Source organism: Triturus cristatus, chromosome 11 (assembly GCF_964204655.1).
Source record: "Triturus cristatus chromosome 11, aTriCri1.1, whole genome shotgun sequence".
Taxonomy (NCBI): Eukaryota; Metazoa; Chordata; class Amphibia; order Caudata; family Salamandridae; genus Triturus; species Triturus cristatus.
Genome location: NC_140594.1, coordinates 988,184,200 through 988,203,848, shown reverse-complemented (window position 1 = coordinate 988,203,848; position 19,649 = coordinate 988,184,200). Strand labels below are relative to the sequence as shown.

General features: G+C 48.3%; 1 protein-coding gene across 1 annotated transcript in view; it reads right to left on the bottom strand.

Moving 5' to 3' along the window:
- LOC146785787 (mast cell carboxypeptidase A-like) overlaps positions 1-14,575 on the bottom strand; it is a 330,342-nt gene extending 315,767 nt beyond the window's left edge. The window contains exons 1-3 of the mRNA XM_085635046.1: positions 14,438-14,575; positions 14,278-14,353; positions 11,668-11,792 (exon numbers count right to left, since the gene is read on the bottom strand). Coding sequence (XP_085491172.1) covers positions 11,668-11,792; positions 14,278-14,353; positions 14,438-14,508 — 272 coding nt within the window. The 5' untranslated portion in view covers positions 14,509-14,575. The remainder of the gene's footprint in view (positions 1-11,667; positions 11,793-14,277; positions 14,354-14,437) is intronic.
- Between the last annotated feature and the right edge of the window lie 5,074 nt (positions 14,576-19,649).

Sequence of the window (19,649 nt, the reverse complement as noted above, 5' to 3'; positions counted from 1 at the left end):
CTGCTGGGAGTCCTCTGCACCCACCCATATATGTCTGTCCACTGCTGGGAGTGATATGCACCCACCCCCATGTCTCTGTCCACTGCTGGGAGTCCTCTGCACCCACCCCCATGTCTCTGTCCACTGCTGGGAGTCCTCTGCACCCACCCCTCACATGTCTGTCCACTGCTGGGAGTGATATGCACCCACCCCTATGTCTTTCTCCACGTCTGGGAGTCCTCTGCACCCACCCCCATGTCTCTGTCCACTGCTGGGAGTCCTCTGCACCCACCCATATATGTCTGTCCACTGCTGGGAGACCTCTGCACCCACCCCTCACATGTCTGTCCACTGCTGGGAGTGATATGCACCCACCCCCATGTCTCTGTCCATTGCTGGGATTCCTCTGCACCCACCCCCATGTCTCTGTCCACTGCTGCGAGTGATATGCACCCACCCCCATGTGTCTGTCCACTGCTGGGAGTCCTCTGCACCCACCCCCATGTCTCTGTCCACTGATGGGAGTCCTCTGCATCCACCCATATATGTCTGTCCACTGCTGGAAATCCTCTGCACCCACCCCTCACATGTCTGTCCACTGCTGGGAGTGATATGCACCCACCCCCATGTCTTTGTCCATTGCTGGGATTCCTCTGCACCCAACCCCATGCCTCTGTCCACTGCTGCGAGTGATATGCACCCACCCCCATGTGTCTGTCCACTGCTGGGAGTCCTCTGCACCCACCCCATGTCTCTGTCCACTGCTGGGAGTCCTCTGCACCCATCCCCATGTCTCTGTCCCACTGCTAGGAGTCCTCTGCACCCACCCCTCACATGTCTGTCCACTGCTGGGAGTGATATGCACCTACCCCCATGTCTCTGTCCACTGCTGGGAGTCCTCCGCACCCACCCCTATGTCTCTGTCCACTGCTGGGAGTGATATGCACCCACCCCCATGTCTCTGCCCACTGCTGGGAGTCCTCTGCACCCACCCCCATGTCTCTGTCCACTGCTGGGAGTCCTCTGCACCCACCTATATATGGCTGTCCACTGCTGGGAGTCATCTGCACCCACCCCTCACATGTCTGTCCCCTGCAGGGAGTGATAGGCACCCACCCCCATGTCTCTGTCCACTGCTGGGAGTCCTCTGCACCCACCCCTCACATGTCTGTCCACTGCTGGGAGTGATATGCACCCACCCCCATGGCTCTGTCCACTGCTGGGATTCCTCTGCACCCACCCCCATGTCTCTGTCCACTGCTGCGAGTGATATGCACCCACCCCCATGTGTCTGTCCACTGCTGGGAGTCCTCTGCACCCACCGCCATGTCTCTGTCCACTGCTGGGAGTCCTCTGCATCCACCCATATATGTCTGTCCACTGCTGGGAATCCTCTGCACCCACCCCTCACATGTCTGTCCACTGCTGGGAGTGATATGCACCTACCCCCATGTCTCTGTCCACTGCTGGGAGTCCTCCGCACCCACCCCTATGTCTCTGTCCACTGCTGGGAGTGATATGCACCCACCCCCATGTCTCTGCCCACTGCTGGGAGTCCTCTGCACCCACCCCCATGTCTCTGTCCACTGCTGGAGTCCTCTGCGCCCACTTATATATGGCTGTCCACTGCTGGGAGTCCTCTGAACCCACCCCTCACATGTCTGTCCCCTGCAGGGAGTGATAGGCACCCACCCCCATGTCTCTGTCCACTGCTGGGAGTCCTCTGCACCCACCCCCATGTCTCTGTCCACTGCTGGGAGTCCTCTGCACCCAACCCTCACATGTCTGTCCACTGCTGGGAGTGATATGCACCCACCCCCATGTCTCTGTCCACTGCTGGGAGTCCTCTGCACCCACCCCCATGTCTCTGTCCACTGCTGGGAGTCCTCTGCACCCACCCATATATGTCTGTCCACTGCTGGGAATCCTCTGCACCTACCCCTCACATGTCTGTCCACTGCTGGGAGTGATATGCACCCACCCCCATGTCTTTGTCCATTGCTGGGATTCCTCTGCACCCACCCCCATGTGTCTGTCCACTGCTGGGAGTCCTCTGCACCCACCCCCATGTCTCTGTCCACTGCTGGGAGTCCTCTGCACCCATCCCCATGTCTCTGTCCACTTCTAGGAGTCCTCTGCACCCACCCCTCACATGTCTGTCCACTGCTGGGAGTGATATGCACCTACCCCCATGTCTCTGTCCACTGCTGGGAGTCCTCCGCACCCACCCCCATGTCTCTGTCCATTGCTGGGAGTGATATGCACCCACCCCCATGTCTCCGCCCACTGCTGGGAGTCCTCTGCACCCACCCCCATGTCTCTGTCCACTGCTGGAGTCCTCTGCACCCACCTATATATGGCTGTCCACTGCTGGGAGTCCTCTGCACCCACCCCTCACATGTCTGTCCCCTGCAGGGAGTGATAGGCACCCACCCCCATGTCTCTGTCCACTGCTGGGAGTCCTCTGCACCCACCCCCATGTCTCTGTCCACTGCTGGGAGTCCTCTGCACCCACCCCTCACATGTCTGTCCACTGCTGGGAGTGATATGCACCCACCCCCATGTCTCTGTCCACTGCTGGGAGTCCTCTGCACCCACCCCCATGTCTCTGTCCGCTGCTGGGAATCCTCTGCACCCACCCATATATGTCTGTCCACTGCTGGGAGTCCTCTGCACCCACCCCTCACATGTCTGTCCACTGCTGGGAGTGAAGTGCACCCACCCCCATGTCTCTGTCTACTGCTGGGAGTCCTCTGCACCCACCCCCATGTCTATGTTCACTGCTGGGATTCCTCTGCACCCACCCCCATGTCTCTGTCCACTGCTGGGAGTCCTCTTGTCGGACCCGGCCTTGTGGCTTGGCCCATTCCGACCCGTGGCACACCACACCTGATCCCCCACCCCGTAGTAACACCACACCTGATCCCCCACAGACCCGGGGCTAGCCCCGTCCTTCCCTCCATCTTCCCGACACCAGGCCCTGCACCCCAGATGGCCGCCCCCGACCCCAGCGCAACCCCGGCCTAGTCGCGCCATGCTGGCTGGGGGGAGAAAGAGCTCCCGGTGAGCAGGAGAGGGAGGGGCAGTTTCACTCACACCTCTGGCCTCCTCTCGAGAGATGGTTTTGATCGCTCTCCGGCCACCCTGAGGGCTGGCTCCACGCCTGCTGCATGTCTGGGATCCCTCCCGACACCGCATTGAAAGGATCAAAGGACCGCGTGGCAGGAACCCCCAACAAACGACCCCCAGGGCTAAGACCCCTGCCCGTGAGGACTCCGGACATCAAAGGGGAGTCGACCTATAACAAGGGGCGCTCTGGGACTATCAGAAGATTGAACCTGGAACGAGGAGAGCCCTGCTGACGTGGTCGCGGCTAAAGCAACATTATCACAAGATCCGACGGAACTCTTGGAACCTCGGTGAGCCCTGCAGACAGCGTCGCGGCTCCACCTGGCAGAGACGGACTTCTGCCTAAGTCATCTGAGCCCTGCAGACAGCGTCGCGGCTCCCCCTGGCAGAGACGGACTTCTGCCTGAATCAACTGAGCCCTGCAGACAGCGTCGCGGCTCCTCCTGGCAGAGACGGACTTCTGCCTGAATCATCGGAGCCCTGCTGACGCCGTCGCGGCTCCCCTCGCAACCTTGAGAATTCGAGCCCGGCAGACTTGGTCGCACTCAAGTACTATCCTGGTCCTGCTGGACCCCAAAGACCATCCCGTATCCCCCGGCTTGAGGATTGAGAGCCGTGCGCCGGATACGCACCTGCATTGACCCTGATCCTAAGACTGTCCCGCTACCCCTACCCCTACCGAGACTCTACGAGCCCTTGCTCTACTTGTACAGACGAATCTGCAGATCACAAAGGTCCCAATATTTCTAGATAAAGGAATACGTGTTTCAGAATCTACGGTGTGGTGTCTCTGTGTTGCATAGTATTAAATCAGCGTATACGATCCTAGATACGAGACCCAGCCCTGCAAGTGCTCGGCTACATCTTCCAGGGAGGGTGAGTCGCAGGGCGGTCAGGTACACACTCTGACCTTTCCTGAGGCTGGCCCTTCTAACACCTCTGCACCCACCCATATATGTCTGTCCACTGCTGGGAGTACTCTGCACCCACCCCTCACATGTCTGTCCACTGCTGGGAGTGATATGCACCCACCCCCATGTCTCTGTCCACTGTTGGGAGTACTCTGCACCCACCCCTCACATGTCTGTCCACTGCTGGGAGTGATATGCACCCACCCCCATGTCTCTGTCCACTGCTGGGAGTCCTCTGCACCCACCCCTCACATGTCTGTCCACTGCTGGGAGTGAAGTGCACCCACCCCCATGCCTCTGTCTACTGCTGGGAGTCCTCTGCACCCACCCCCATGTCTCTGTTCACTGCTGGGAGTCCTCTGCACCCACCCCCATGTCTCTGTCCACTGCTGGGAGTCCTCTTGTCGGACCCGGCCTTGTGGCGTGGCCCATTCCGACCCGTGGCACACCACACCTGATCCCCCACCCCGTAGTAACACCACACCTGATCCCCCACAGACCCGGGGCTACCCCCGTCCTTCCCTCCATCTTCCCGACACCAGGCCCTGCACCCCAGATGGCCGCCCCCGACCCCAGCGCAACCCCGGCCAACACCACTGCTGGGAGTACTCTGCACACACCCCTCACATGTCTGTCCACTGCTGGGAGTGATATGCACCCACCCCCATGTCTCTGTCCACTGCTGGGAGTCCTCTGCACCCACCCCTCACATGTCTGTCCACTGCTGGGAGTCATTTGCACCCATCCCATGTCTCTGTCCACTGCTGGGAGTCCTCTGCACCCACCCCCATGTCTCTGTCCACTGCTGGGAGTCCTCTGCACCCACCCATATATGTCTGTCCACTGCTGGGAGTCCTCTGCACCCACCCCTCACATGTCTGTCCACTGCTGGGAGTGATATGCACCCAACCCCATGTCTCTGTCTACTGCTGGGAGTACTCTGTACCCACCCCCATGACTCTGTCCACTGCTGGGAGTCCTCTGCACCCACCCCCATTTCTCTGTCCACTGCTGGGAGTCCTCTGCACCCACCCATATATGTCTGTCCACTGCTGGGAGTCCTCTGCACCCACCCCTCACATGTCTGTCCACTGCTGGGAATGATATGCACCCACCCCCATGTCTCTGTCCACTGCTGGGAGTCCTCTGCACGCACCCCTCACATGTCTGTCCACTGCTGGGAGTCCTCTGCACCCACCCATATATGTCTGTCCACTGCTGGGAGTCCTCTGCACCCACCCCTCATATGTCTGTCCACTGCTGGGAATGATATGCACCCACCCCCATGTCTCTGTCCACTGCTGGGAGTCCTCTGCACGCACCCCTCACATGTCTGTCCACTGCTGGGAGTCCTCTGCACCCACCCCCATGTCTCTGTCCACTGCTGGGAGTCCTCTGCACCCACCCCTCACATGTCTGTCCACTGCTGGGAGTGATATGCACCCATCCCCATGTCTCTGTCTACTGTTGGGAGTCCTCTGCACCCACCCCCATGTCTCTGTCCACTGCTGGGAGTCCTCTGCACCCACCCCCATGTCTGGGAATCCTATGTAGCCACCCACCCCCTTGGTGCAGTACACTGCTGTCCTGGGCCTACACACACCCCAATATCAAGGTAATATGCTGCACCAGGCCGTAGGGCAACATTCGTGTACGCCTTGTATCCCAAATGTACTGGTGCCGTAGGGGTACGTGTGATACGGACCGTACCCCTGCATTCATGGGGTGTGTAAGGTCCGTACCACGCGTACCCCTACGGCCCAAATACAATGGTGATACGGCCCGTACCCACGCTATGTATGTGTGGGTGCGGTCCGTATCACTATAGTAGTGGTGCCGTAGGAGTACGCATGGTACGGCCCGTACACACGCTCTGAGAGCGTGTGTACGGTCCGTTCCACGCGTACCCCTACGGCACCACTACAATGGTGATACGGACCGTACACACGCTCTGAGGGCGTGTGTACGGTCCGTACCACGCGTACCCCTACGGCACCACTAAAATGGTGATACGGACCGTACACACACTCTGAGGGCATGTGTACGGTCCGTACCACGCGTACCCCAACGGCACCACTACAATAATGTTACTTACCGTACACACGCTCTGAGGGTGTGTGTACGGTCCGTACCACGCGTACTGCTACGGCACCACTACAATGGTGATATGGACCGTACACACGCTCTGAGGGCGTGTGTACGGTCCGTACCACACGTACCCCTACGGCACCACTACAATGGTGTTACGGACCGTACACAGGCTCTTAGGGCATGTGTACGGTCCGTACCACGCGTACCCCAACGGCACCACTGCAATGGTCATATGGACCGTACACACGCTCTGAGGGCGTGTGTACAGTCCGTACCACATGTACCCCCATGGCACCACTAATATAGTGCTACGGACCGTACCCACGCCATGGATGTGTGAGTACAGTGCGTATCACTATTGTAGTGTTGCCGTAGGGGTACGCGTACACGTCCACGTCCACTTCCGTTGTTGTGTGACGCAGGGATTGGTGGACACGCCCCCCCCCGGAGTGACCAGACCCTTGAGGTAATGTATGTCCTCAATATTGTAGGTTTTATTTTGGGTAGGGGGTATGTTTCCTGGCCCTCACCCCCCCTTGGCCCCTGGGTGTTGTTCTCACCTTCTGCGGCGTGTGCGTCGGGTTCGGTGCACCAGGTCGTAGGCTAAGAGGTCCGGGATGACACGTAGGATGGGGTCCATTTGCTGTCCGTCTCGTTCCGGGGCTCCGTTTTCGCGTCGACTCGGAAATAGCTGTGCGGAGTGACGTAGGGCCGAATCATACTTGCTGGTCCGTAAAACGCTGCCTGACTCCGTACGGACGTCGCGTACGCGCTGTCCAGGATCAGACTCGTAGGTATTTTTTAGCCGTACGGTGTTTCTGTACGAATCGTACGGAAATGGTATTTCTGTACGAATCGTACTTGCTGGATTGTACGGTGGATTTCCCGGGTACGAGTCGTATGGAGAATACGCTCCATACGACGAATCGTACCCGGGTTTTACAGGATTGGAATCGGCACCAAAATGTGTGAGCTGGTTTAAAATCTGTGATTAAAGCATCCGTGGCAGGAATAAAGTGTATTGATATTTGGCTGAAGATGGTAATGACTCTTGTCTCAGCTTCTAGCTATCAAGCTCACTCGACAGCTAGAAGTGGCAATCAAATACTTTGTTTTAGCAATGTACAGATCTCTGCAGCCAATCACAATGCTCAATTTTGGTATTGTACAGCTGTATTCAATTCAATTCGACTTTATTCGACAATTCTGTCATAAAAGCTTGTAAAAAAAAAAACACCTAGCACCAATTTTACAGTACGAATATGATAAAAATGAGACAATAAATACAATTCTTTACATATTAATAAGACTTGTAAAAAGATATTAAATGAGAGACATTTGTCGAATGATACTTAAAAAGGTCTGGGTACAAACCTTCAGACCAATTCTGTGATATAAAATACAATACATACTATAAAATGCCTCCGCATCCCCAAAATTCTCAACTGAAAACAGCTATCTCTTAGGATATGGGTAGATGTTGTTTTAATGCCTTGGCTCGAATGGACCATGCCCAACCTAAAAACTTGGCCAAAGCTATAGCAATATGGGGGGACGCGTCTGATCGGAGAACTCTAAGTGCTTCCTCGTGCTTTCTAAAACCCAGTAATCTCCATATAGGGATAACCCATGCCCTTCGAGGTTCAGTATAGATAGGGCAGAAAAACAGGAGATGACTTAAAGATTCCTTGTTGTCTGGACACCATGGGCATTCTTCTTTTGAGGATCCGGCCCAGCTACTTGTAAACGACCTTAGTGGGAGGGTGCCAGCCCTCACCGGGACATATAATTTCCTGTCGTGGGGTTTCGTAATCACATACCAGTATTTTTCTAGTGCCGGTCTTTGCTTGAGTTCTAAAAATTGGCCTGTTAGGTACCTTGTGGATCTACTCATGCAAGCCTCTGCCATTACCCAATCCCAATACATATTCTTCAGGGTTTTTTTTGATGGTAAAACTGCATTTTGGGGATCATTCCACAATTCGCTCAGATTCATCTTCACAAGAAGCGATCTAATCTCTTTTAGCCAAGGGATTTTGTGGAAGGTATACGCTCAGATATGTGAAGGCATTAACTTGCTCAAGCAAAACATTGTTCATGCTAATTTTGCCCCTGAACGATCTATGTTCGTTGAATGACATGAATTTAGTCTTCCCTGTATTTATTTCTAGGCCACGGATTTTACAGAACTCTTCAAACCTCTCTAGAGTTTCCTGTAGACCACTGGGTGTCTTTGAGATTAATAGGGTATCGTCCGCAAACATGAGGACAGGAATATGAACTCCTGATAGTACTGGGGCGTCGGAGGGGACCTGTATTCATGAATCAGATATAAATTACACAAGCTTATTGTGCAATATTTTATATGTGCAAATCACAATTATACTTGCACTAATGAATTGTGCCCAAAATGTGTATCCTAGTGTAATAAAGTATTAGCATGAATAATATTTGGCCATCAGGTTTTATTGCTACTATGAATGATATAACAACCTATTCATATGGTGAATGTTCCCGAATTACTTAAAAATCTGTGGTAATCTTATGAAAATCACAAATAAAACACAAGACGACCGATTAAACAATATATTCATATTTCTTCCGAAAACTTTAGCCCACGCTGATTTTAAATCTACATGTGCCCAGCAGTTTAGGGCTGAATGGAAATATTAACATGATAAAGGAACCTGCTATCTTGTGGTGGCAGGCATGGTTCCAATATGAGATGCAGTGCTTGCAAAGTAAACCCAAATATAAATATAAGACATTCAATTCACTGGTGAAAAGTAACCAAGGAAAGGAATTTTCTAAAAAGGGTCTAATGTTGAGTTGAGCGCAATGAAAAAGTATGGGATTTACTGACGAAAGTGCAATATTATGGGGAGAACCAGCTCCCCTAACTCAGTACGGAACAAAATGTGTATTTATGACAATAGTGGCCATTGTCCTGTGTTGATGCCTCAGCAGTGCTGCAATTGTTTATGATCTCCTTGCTAGCAGAGTCACCCTATGGACGGAATAACGAATAACACCAATTGCACATTATGCTGAGGCGTTGCACAGAATGTTCAAGGCACAGTGATAATGTACATGTGAAGTGGTTTTGTAGACAATACAGTTCCAGAGAAACTAATCCTGAATTGTCATGCACGCAAATGTCACCGTGTGGAAGAGAAGGCAACTTAAGAAAACATGTACATGTTAAAATGGCAGCATTTCTAACCGGGCTGAAGCGAGCCATGTGGCATTACCAATACCTCTGGTAGAGTACTAACCTTGGGTTCCAGGACAGTGTGCTGCCTTGCAGTAAGCACTTCAACGCTTCATGAAGGCATGTAAGCTGTATAGATGCAATTACAACGCAATATAATGGAGGAAATTCCCTCAGTGGATTCTCGTCCTGCTTTATCATGTTTTCTAGAAATCTGAGGATTTTACTTAACTACTCTACACTTTGAATAAAGCCATGACATTCTGCAGGCTTCATTTTCAGGGGTCCTGCACTGAATCACACAAAGTGAGTTTTGGAAGTGCTATTTTAAATCATGGTCTGTCACAAGGCGTAAGGTAATTTAGAATCTTTGTTAGTGGTTTGCTTTACACTGGGTAAAGTAGCAGTATTTTTGCAACAGATGAAGTAATCTATATATCACAAATGGTACACACCAGTGAACCTAAATATCAACATAACACAACTACAGAGGAACACACACATCAAAGCAATGTAACATAATGCAGTAAAGTAGCAGAGCACCAGTTTATTAGCAGAACACAAGCCACATAAAGCTAATAAAAACAGTATAGCAACACAACACCAATAATGCAATACTAAAACATCACAACAGAATACAGTAACCTACCTCTTTGACCAGAAGAATCAACAGAATACAATTATAAAGGAAAACAACACAACAAAACAATGCTAGATAATGTAGTAAGCGGTACAAAAGGGGGAGGTGATGGACGGAGCATCAGAACCAATCAAACACTCACACTTTGCTTTGTTCGCCATAAGTTGGCAGGGTATGCTCAGACGTGAGTCCCTTGCTCACTTTGCCACTGGATTCAAGCAAGCCTGGCTGAAGACGGCTGAAATGCCAGAAACCGGTCCTAGGAAGCTTGTTTCCGGTCCAGGGAAGACATGGCTTGGCAGTTCGGGCTGGACTGTTCCCATGAGGCACAGGGTCAGACTGATTTGCATATGGCCATGTCTGAACTGGGGTGGCAGAGTGGGCTAAAGAATGGTGATGGATTAAACCCAGATCAGTTGACTGGGGGTGAGTGCTTGCAATGTTCAACACTCCGTCCATCATTTCTTTTGGTTTTTGCTTTGTTCGCCATAAGTTGGCAGGGTATGCTCAGACGTGAGTCCCTTGCTCACTTTGCCACTGGATTCAAGCAAGCCTGGCTGAAGACGGCTGAAATGCCAGAAACCGGTCCTAGGAAGCTTGTTTCCGGTCCAGGGAAGACATGGCTTGGCAGTTCGGGTTGGACTGTTCCCATGAGGCACAGGGTCAGACTGATTTGCATATGGCCATGTCTGAACTGGGGTGGCAGAGTGGGCTAAAGAATGGTGATGGATTAAACCCAGATCAGTTGACTGGGGGTGAGTGCTTGCAATGTTCAACACTCCGTCCATCATTTCTTTTGGTTTTAGATAATGTAGTAAAGCAGCACAAAACAGAATACAAGTCAACAGAACTACAGTCACAAAACAACTATAATAAAACATAATACTAAACCGGCACCAGCAACGCAGTACTAAAACTACACAACATGCTACAACAACCTACCACACCAAAGCAACAAGCAATACAATGATAGTAAAAATAAAACTTAACCAATGCCAAATCAAAACAGTTTTTGATTTCAAAGCTGTTCTGCTGTGGTAGTGTGTTGTGTTGTGATAGGGCTTCTGCTGCTGGGTTGCTGTGTTATTGATTTGTAATTATGTTGCATTTTGTCATGTTGTTTAAGCAGTCGTATTTTAGTTTTGTAGGTTTGTGGTGTTGTGGTGTGTTGTTAAAATGCTGTGTTTTTATTTGTTGCATTGTTGATTTTGTTTTTGCATTGTGTGCTATACTATGTTGTTCTGTTGTATTGTTGTGTTGGTGTTTTGTGCTCTTGTGATAATGAGCTGTTCTGTATTTTTGTTTCGGTGGTGTTGTGTTTTGTTGTGGGATTGTCATTTTCTGTGGTTTTGTTGTTGCATTGGTGTGCTGTGTTGTATTGGTATGTTGTTGTGTTGTACTGTTCTATTGTCGGTGATCAGCTAAGTTGTTGTAACGTGATTTGGGTGTATCGTATAATCTGGTCGTTGTTTCTAAATTGCATTTCATCTGTTTGAATGTGAAAAACACTCTTGTGAAACTGGCACCTTAAACTCCTTGTCATGATGCAGTGGTAACATCCGTTTGCATGAAGACCTGCTATTCGCAACAGAAGACATGCAAAAGTCCCAACCCAAAAATATTTTGTGACCTGGTCCATGCGCCTTAACCTTGTATTACTAGTTAAAGAATTGCTTCGTATATGCACTGTATAGAAATAAGTTTACTTGTATTGCATGTGATTTTGCTCCAGTAGTTCCTGAACTGGTCCACTCTGATCAGCAGTGACATGGAAATCCACATTCATCTTGGAAGTAATCTGATGAGCTGAATCCGGGCGCCAAAAATCAAGCTGCGAAGTGTGAAGTGAAATTATGTGGTTTAGTTATTAAAAATAAAATACATGATGAATAGCTATTTAATAAATACAAAAATTATCATAAACATTCAACATTTCAAAAATGCCATACTTAATTTGGTGTTCATATAGAATAGAACGTTAGTTTGCTTAGCCGGGTTAATTTGTAATCGTATTGGCATTTTCACATGACACTTTTGCTATTAAGTTCTCTTTCTCCTCTGCTAATCACTGAAGCCCACTCTGAAGAGATGATAAAACAGAAGGTGCTGGGTTAACATAAAGGGACCACTTGCGGGTGCTAATTTCTTACATTGACTATATCAAAAAACATTTTTAATTAGTACTGTGTCATTTTCTTGGTGGTAAATTAAGGCATTGCTTCTCGAATCTGTTTACCACTTTATTATGAAACAGGATTCTGGAGGTGCTAATATGTCCCAATAATGTTTGCAGGCATTTGCTGTGTGGTATTTTGTTGTAGTAGCGATTCATTTCGTGAGCTTTTGTTCTGCTGTGTTTTTGCTCTAGCATTGCAATGTGGGGTTGTGCAGTGGTTGTTGTGTTGCTTTCTGTTTTGGCAATTTCGTTGTGATCTGAAATGTTAAGTTCAGTATGTTGTTATACTACTTTAAATCTGCTATGGTGTTATGTTTTGTTGTGTACTTTAGATATGTCAACAAATTCTGCTGCATTTCCAGCCAAAATCAGGACATCCCTTGAAAGTTCCTCTGACAAGCAACCAGCAAACTCTCTAACTTAAGAAAGTAGCGCTGCTCCAGCTACAGCTACTTGAGGCACCAGTCAGCCCACAACTATGGCAGAAATAGTCTAACCTTAGTGCTCCCAATGCTCACTTTATCTGATATGGCCCAGTTTTGTGTTGTATTTGTCACCTTAGCCAGTCTTCAGCATGGGCGTTTTTTGAAACTGCATTAATAGCATCCTCCTGGCGTAGGGATTGTGGAGGACAGCAATAGAGAAAGAGGGTGGAAAGTGGTGGGAGGGGAGAATAGTGGGACAAATGGAGAAGGGAGAGGGTGAGAATTAACCTAAGGATGAGGCAAGTTAGATACAAACAGGCAGAGACAACAGGAGGCAAAAGGGGACGGGGAGAGAGAGAGAGACAATGGGAAATAGAGGAAGAGTTAGGGGGAGGAGTGAAAGGAAGAGAGGCAAAGAGGGGAGAGAGACAAAGGTAGGAAAGAAGGAGGCTACAAGGACAGGAACAAAATTGGAGAAGAGTTGGAATGATGGAGCAGAGGTAGAGGTAAAGTGAGAAAAGGGATAAAGAGAAGAAAAGGAAAAGAAGTCCAAAGGAGGAGGAGGAGAGATACAAAAATGGATAGGCGTTGAGAAAGAAACAAAAAGAAAATGGGAGGAAGGATCAGAAGATTGGGAGAGAACAGGAGAGAGAAGAGTAAAGGTTGCAAAGAGGAAGGACAGAGAAAGATGGAGGTTTAACCAAAAAAGAAGAGAAAGGTGTGAGACGGGGAAGAGGCAAAAGATGGAAGAGAGGATGAAAATTTAGTGGAGCAGAGAAAGAGAACAAGCAATTGTGTCAGACAGAAAGGGTGAAGGGGTAGGGTATGTGTAGAGAGTGAGAATAGGAGGGAGGAAAAAGCAGTGGAGATTAAAAACCAATGGATAGAGGGAGAAGTGAATGGTAATGAGAAGGATAGGTGGGAAGAAAAAGATATTAGGAGTTTGAATGTGGATGGAGAGAGGGGTAAAGATATGTGTAGGAGTATGGATAAAGAATGAAGAGAGGAGGAAAGCATGTTGGATGAAAGATGCAGGGAGGAGGAAAGAGAGAAGGGGAAAGTGCTAAATACAAAGGAACATCCTCTGATTCACCATCAGAACAGTATGGTGGAGGAAACACCCCTGTTTGGTACTCTCAAGGTCACGTTGTTAGTTCCTTTACTGACTGTCCTTGGTGCCAGGTGCCAGGCTTCCAGATCCTGCTAATCAAAGTTGCCCCTGTGCTCTTTCTCAGAGCCCAGCTCTTAAAAGACTGGGATGCAACAGGAAAGGCTGCCAGGATCAGTTAAAGAATAATTTATGGTGCGTAGGGCCAGGTCGCATTTGCCAATAAAATCATCACCTGAGCCTAACTGCACCGGGCTATTGCAGCCCCTTTAAACTCTCTTTAGTCCATTACACTTCGGATGAAGGATGTCATTTCTGAAAATAATCTCTTTAAACGGACATAACTGCCTTCTTCGGCTCGAAATAAAGTTTCACTCAAAGTGTAACACGAGGTCTTGAAATGTCACACATATCACTCTGCAACCATAGAAATGGCGCACACACGCAAAGTGATAACTTGGCAGCCATTTATCAAGGCCTAGCAACATGTTTGCATACCTTGTCAAAAAAGGGCGCAGATTTACGGTTATAACGATCATTCAGAGAAATAACAACCTGACGAGAAAAAAACAACTAGTGGAGTTGCAGGTGTAAAAGAGTCACTTACCGGTACAACTCGAGTCAGGTTCCTCAGGGTCTCTACTTGCCGATCCGTTTTCAGATTTACACGAAACACTTTCGCTCTGAAAATACAACAGCATGAGAATGTAATACACACATAAATGATTCATTCCAAAAATCTTTGCAATGATAATCGCTGGTTCTACCCGTCGTATCGTCTAGTGGGTGAAAATGCAAGAGCCAGTGGAATCAATCCGAGAAGAACAAGGCGTGCCATGGCTCTCAGCAGCAAGCGCCTTCTGCTAACTGCACTAGTCTGCTCTGCTGCTGCTGCTGAAAGCGCTGTGATTTCACAAGTGATGACTCGCGGATGCGCCTACAGATTAGGCCCTTGACAGATAAGGGTCATCCTCTTTCGGAAACCCTTTAAAAAAACACACAACCACCGAGGCCGGATCACAAAACATTTTTATGGCATATTACAAGCCATTGGTGGTAAGGCGCTGCACAGTGCAAATACCTTTTGCTACCACATTATAAGAATAGATTTGTGGTGGTGATAATGCCTGACACGAATATGTGGGCAAATGTAATCAGACAGACTGCAGTTAAAGTGCAGCCACACTGCAGCAAAATGACACCATATTACACATACACATCACAATAAAAGGAGTAAGGCGCCATAATAAAACGGTGGCACAATAATACAACAAATGAACAACACAATAACAATATACAATGCACTAATAAACTTTAATGAAACAACAACACAATGACGACACAAAAACACACCCCAACAATACACAAATGCAGCAAAGTGTACCAATCCAGCCACACAACCCAATACTTTACCAATATTAAATAACTTAACAAATATATATGTTGTGTAAAGTTGTGTTGTGTTATTGTTCAATAGTGGTGCGGGGTTGTGCTATTTTGTTGTGAACTGTTGCAGTTGTGCTTTTTTTTTTTTTTTTTTTTATTCCATTGTCTTTTTCTTTTTCTATTTTGCTCAGAGCAGGCGTGATACATACAAAAGAAATACAAATGGTTCGTTTATCTCAAAATTGCAGGGTCTTCCAAAGGAAGAAAATGAGAGAAAGTATAGTTTTCCAGTCTAAATGAAAAATACTAACCAAAACATAACAGACTTGCCTGGTAATGCATTAAATTGTTAACGTGGAATGCTTTTGTCTTAACATTACCCATTATTAGCAGCGTGTCAATCAGGTATTATAATGAGATTAACAATTCTCTGTTATCCTTCTTTAAGATCAAGGCTAAGGGACTGATTAGAATGGCGTTCGGACCGCCCCAACAGACTGTTGGTGGCGGCCCAACCATCATCCAGCATAGCGGTCCGACCGCCGCATTAGGATGTGGCCGGTCAGACCGCTGTAATCGGAGAGACCGACTGACGATTCCGATGGGCTGAAGGAGCCCATTGGGCAGTCAGTCAGATCATATTCCCTACAATAGGGGCGATGTCTGCACTGGCATCGCTGTAGGGATTAAGATGTTCCTTTACGACAGCCTTTGTATTGCGGTGTGATCATCATAGAAAGGCTGTTGGAAAGGGACTTTGTGGGTCCTCTCTTTAGGACTAGTAAGTGTAATTATCTCTATGTGGTAGGCCTACATATCTGTTAGGCATTATAAGGTTAAGGGATGAGACGGTCCCTGTAGTAACATATTTGTCAAGGGACTACATCCACAAACACATTTACTAGACTCCTCGTAACCCTACATGCAGGGTTACGGCGACTCAAGTAGGTGTGTTCGTGTACGTAGTCCAATGATGAATGTGTGACTACAGGGACCATCTCATCCCCTAACCATATGGAGCCTAACAGATACTAAGGGCATTTCAGAGGGAAACGGCTACTACAACGCGGCCGTTTCCACGCAAACCTTAACCACGCATGCATTACAACGCATGCGTGGTTACCACAAAAGCCTTTAACACGCATACCTTTACTACGAGATACGTAGTAAAGGCATGTGTGGTAAAGGCTAAAATTAGAAAAAGGGGGCTTGGGGGATCTCCCCCCAAAAATAAAAAAAAAGAGTGGGAAAAAAGGGGGCTTGGGGAGGTCTCCCCACCCCAAAACAAACCTCACCTGATGTCACGTCGAGAAGTGCAGGCAATCTGCGTTGTTTGAGAGGAAACAGAAAGAAATTTCCGCTTCCTCTTTACGACGTACAACGTCACGACGGAAGATGGAGAGGAGACGATGTGAAGAGGTAAGGGTAATTTTACTTTAAAAAAAAAAAAGGATTGAGGGTTAAGGGCAGGGGTAAATATAAGAAGGATTGGGGGCTGGGGGGTCACGTAAGGGTACAGGGGATGGGGTATAACCTTTACCAAGAGTAAGCCCTTACCATGCATAAATTTACAACAAAAATCGTTGTAAAGGTATGCGTGGTAAAGGAATATCCATGGTAAAGGTATTGCGTTGAAAAAGCATTCCTTTCTAACGCATGCGTGGTAAAGGCATGCGTTGCAACGGAATGCGTTGTAACGACATGCAACCCATTTCAGACCACAACAAGGAAAAAGTCTAATCAATAGTCTGTATAGTTATGTACATGCTTTACTGAATATATGTACAAACGCATGAATAATTGTTAAAATCAGCAACCCTACCACACAGGGATTATTACACTTACTGGTCCTGAGGAAAGATGATTAACCCACTGGGCATTAAAACGGCTGAAACATGTCGACCTCAGATGTCTAGGGCCATTTTACCCCTATGGCATATCATTGTTTTTAACCTTGCCAAAGGACCTTCTGATTAAATAAGATATTAGGATCTGGCAGGCAATTTTATCTCACGCTTAGTCCCTGGGCAGTAGTTTAAGAGCTCAGCTTACACATACAATGAGCCCGCCCACCCACACTAGATGAGTGGGGTGTGGGTCTGATGATGCAGCAGGCCACAAGTGGTACCTGTGGGAGAGGACCAAACAAATTATCCCAGGGATGTGCTGATCACACCAATTCACCTGGGTGTAGATCTCACACTCTGATGAGATATACTATGGGCCATGCAACAAATTTACAGACCCAAATTTGATTTAATTAGATAGGTTAACTCTCTATAGTGAAATTACATCATGTTGTTCCTAGCCTTGTATCCTTGGCCTCTAGGGTGTGGTCATCCCAGTCCTGATGCCCCTGGTTCCGATACCTTTTTTCCACCTTATTCTCGTTCTCCTGGTCCTGATATTAGAATTCCTGGTCCTCTTTGCCCTTCGCTTCCTGGTCCACCTAGTAAATTATTTCCTAGTCCACTTAGAACCTTTCCTTCTGGTTCCAGGTGCTTGCATCCTTGTTCTCCCCTCCCTTGCATTCCTGGCAATGGTTGTGCTATTCTTAGACCTTGTCTTGAGGTTATGTGCCCATTGGCCCTGATCCTCTTGGTCCTGGTTCTTATAGTTTGTTGTATACTGGGCCTAATTCGTATGGAGCTGATCCACCAGCCATCCTAGTCTTGGTCTCCTTGGTCCTTTTCAAGTTGGTCATCCAGGTTCTTTTTGTCCAATTGTGCTTCTTATCCTGAACCTTGCCTTTTAGCCATTCTAGACCTTTGTGCTAACTCCAAGCAGTAGACTTGTATAGCAACATATAACCATACTCAAAATTTGGGAATTAGAACATGCCAGTCATTAAAAGTCTCAGAATGGCAGCAATCTTCCTCTTTATGTATTCTCTGGGACATAAATCTGATAAAACAAATGTTAACACCAAGCTCTTAGACTTAAAACATCTGACTTCCAGAGTGTCTAATGCAATTACTCGGTCTCTGTCAACAAAACAAACACTAAAAAACTCTGATACAAAAAAAAAAAAATATTGAAACAAATTTATGCTGACACAAAAAATAACCAAATATAGAACTCTGATACAACTTCTATTTTTCTCTCCTCTCCAAATTCTTTTCTTAAAAATGTTAAATATAACAGTGAAAGAAAAAAACTCCTTGCCAAAGGGTGGAAAGGGAAAAAGAATCCTAGCTCTGTGACTTTAATGAAATCTTGATTTTCCTATGGCAACATTTGGAGAATCTACATTTCATGCCAAGACCAGAGGCTAATATAATGCTTGTTCAAAAGCTACAGAGAGTCACACACGATACATGCTCCAATGGTTTCAAATAAAACCTTGCAATCACTCCAGAATTTGATCAATCAGTTGCTTTCTAAATCTTCTCCAAATGCCCCTCTGATTAAAAAATCCTTTCTGTAAGAAATAACGTTGTTCCTTGATGACTGTGAGAACCCACCCTAAATAATTATCACAATCCTTGTCAGGGTGAACAACAAAAGTCACAAAAGCAACCTCTGCTTAACTCTCTCAACTTCTTGTCACAAAAGTAGACAGGCTTCACTTTGGAGCAATGTGCTAAATATTTATGCAGCATCCAAACAGCAATATAGTGAAAATATACCACAAGAACAATGCCGAAAGGCATAAATCGCCACCTGCGTGTATTTTGTCACGCCACACCTAGACAATGTCACAAGATCAGGCTGACCATGATGGAGTGCCGGTGGGATGTGAGACCAAGGTGCCGATCACAATCCGGTAAAAACCGGGTACGAACCGTCGGACGGAGCATATTCTCCGTCCGACGCGTACCCGGTCGTCAAAATATACAAACATGGAATTACGATTCGCACGGGTACACCATTACCGTACGAATCGTAAAAAAGACCGACCGAACAAAAAACACCTACCAATGCGATCCGGGAAAGCGCCGACCTGACGTCGGGACGCACGCAGCCAGCCATTCACGACCCAGGAATCACGATTCGCACCGACGTCACCCCGCACGGTGAATATTTTGCGGCAGCCAAAAACTGCCGGGAAATCAGGACGACGCGAACAAGGACCACCAGTACGCGACGGACAGACGACGACGCGAACAAGGAGGACCAGTACGTGACGGACAGACATGGACCCGAACCTACGAGTCATCCCAGCCCTCATAGCAGTCCACCTCCTCTACAGGTTACGACGCAGACGCCGCAGAAGGTCAGAATAACTAAGGGAGGGGGGAAAGTGGGGTGGGGTGGGGGTGGCACTACCAGGGCAGGCCACAAAACAACCACATGAGTGACACACTACACATGGCCTGGACATACCTGACTCCCATGCCCTGGTCACCACGAGGGGGTGGGGGCGTGTCCTGATAATCCAGCGACCGCCACAACGGAAGTCCGTCACCACGCGAACCGGCAACACAACCAGACAGGTACGTCCCGTACCCACGCCTGAAGAGCGTGGGTACGAGTCGGACCACGCCCACACACGTCACCCCAACAATGGCGGGACGGATCGCACCCACGTGGCAAAGGCCTGGGTACGGGCCGCACAAACATCACATAGCGTGGGGACGGATATGTACGGAC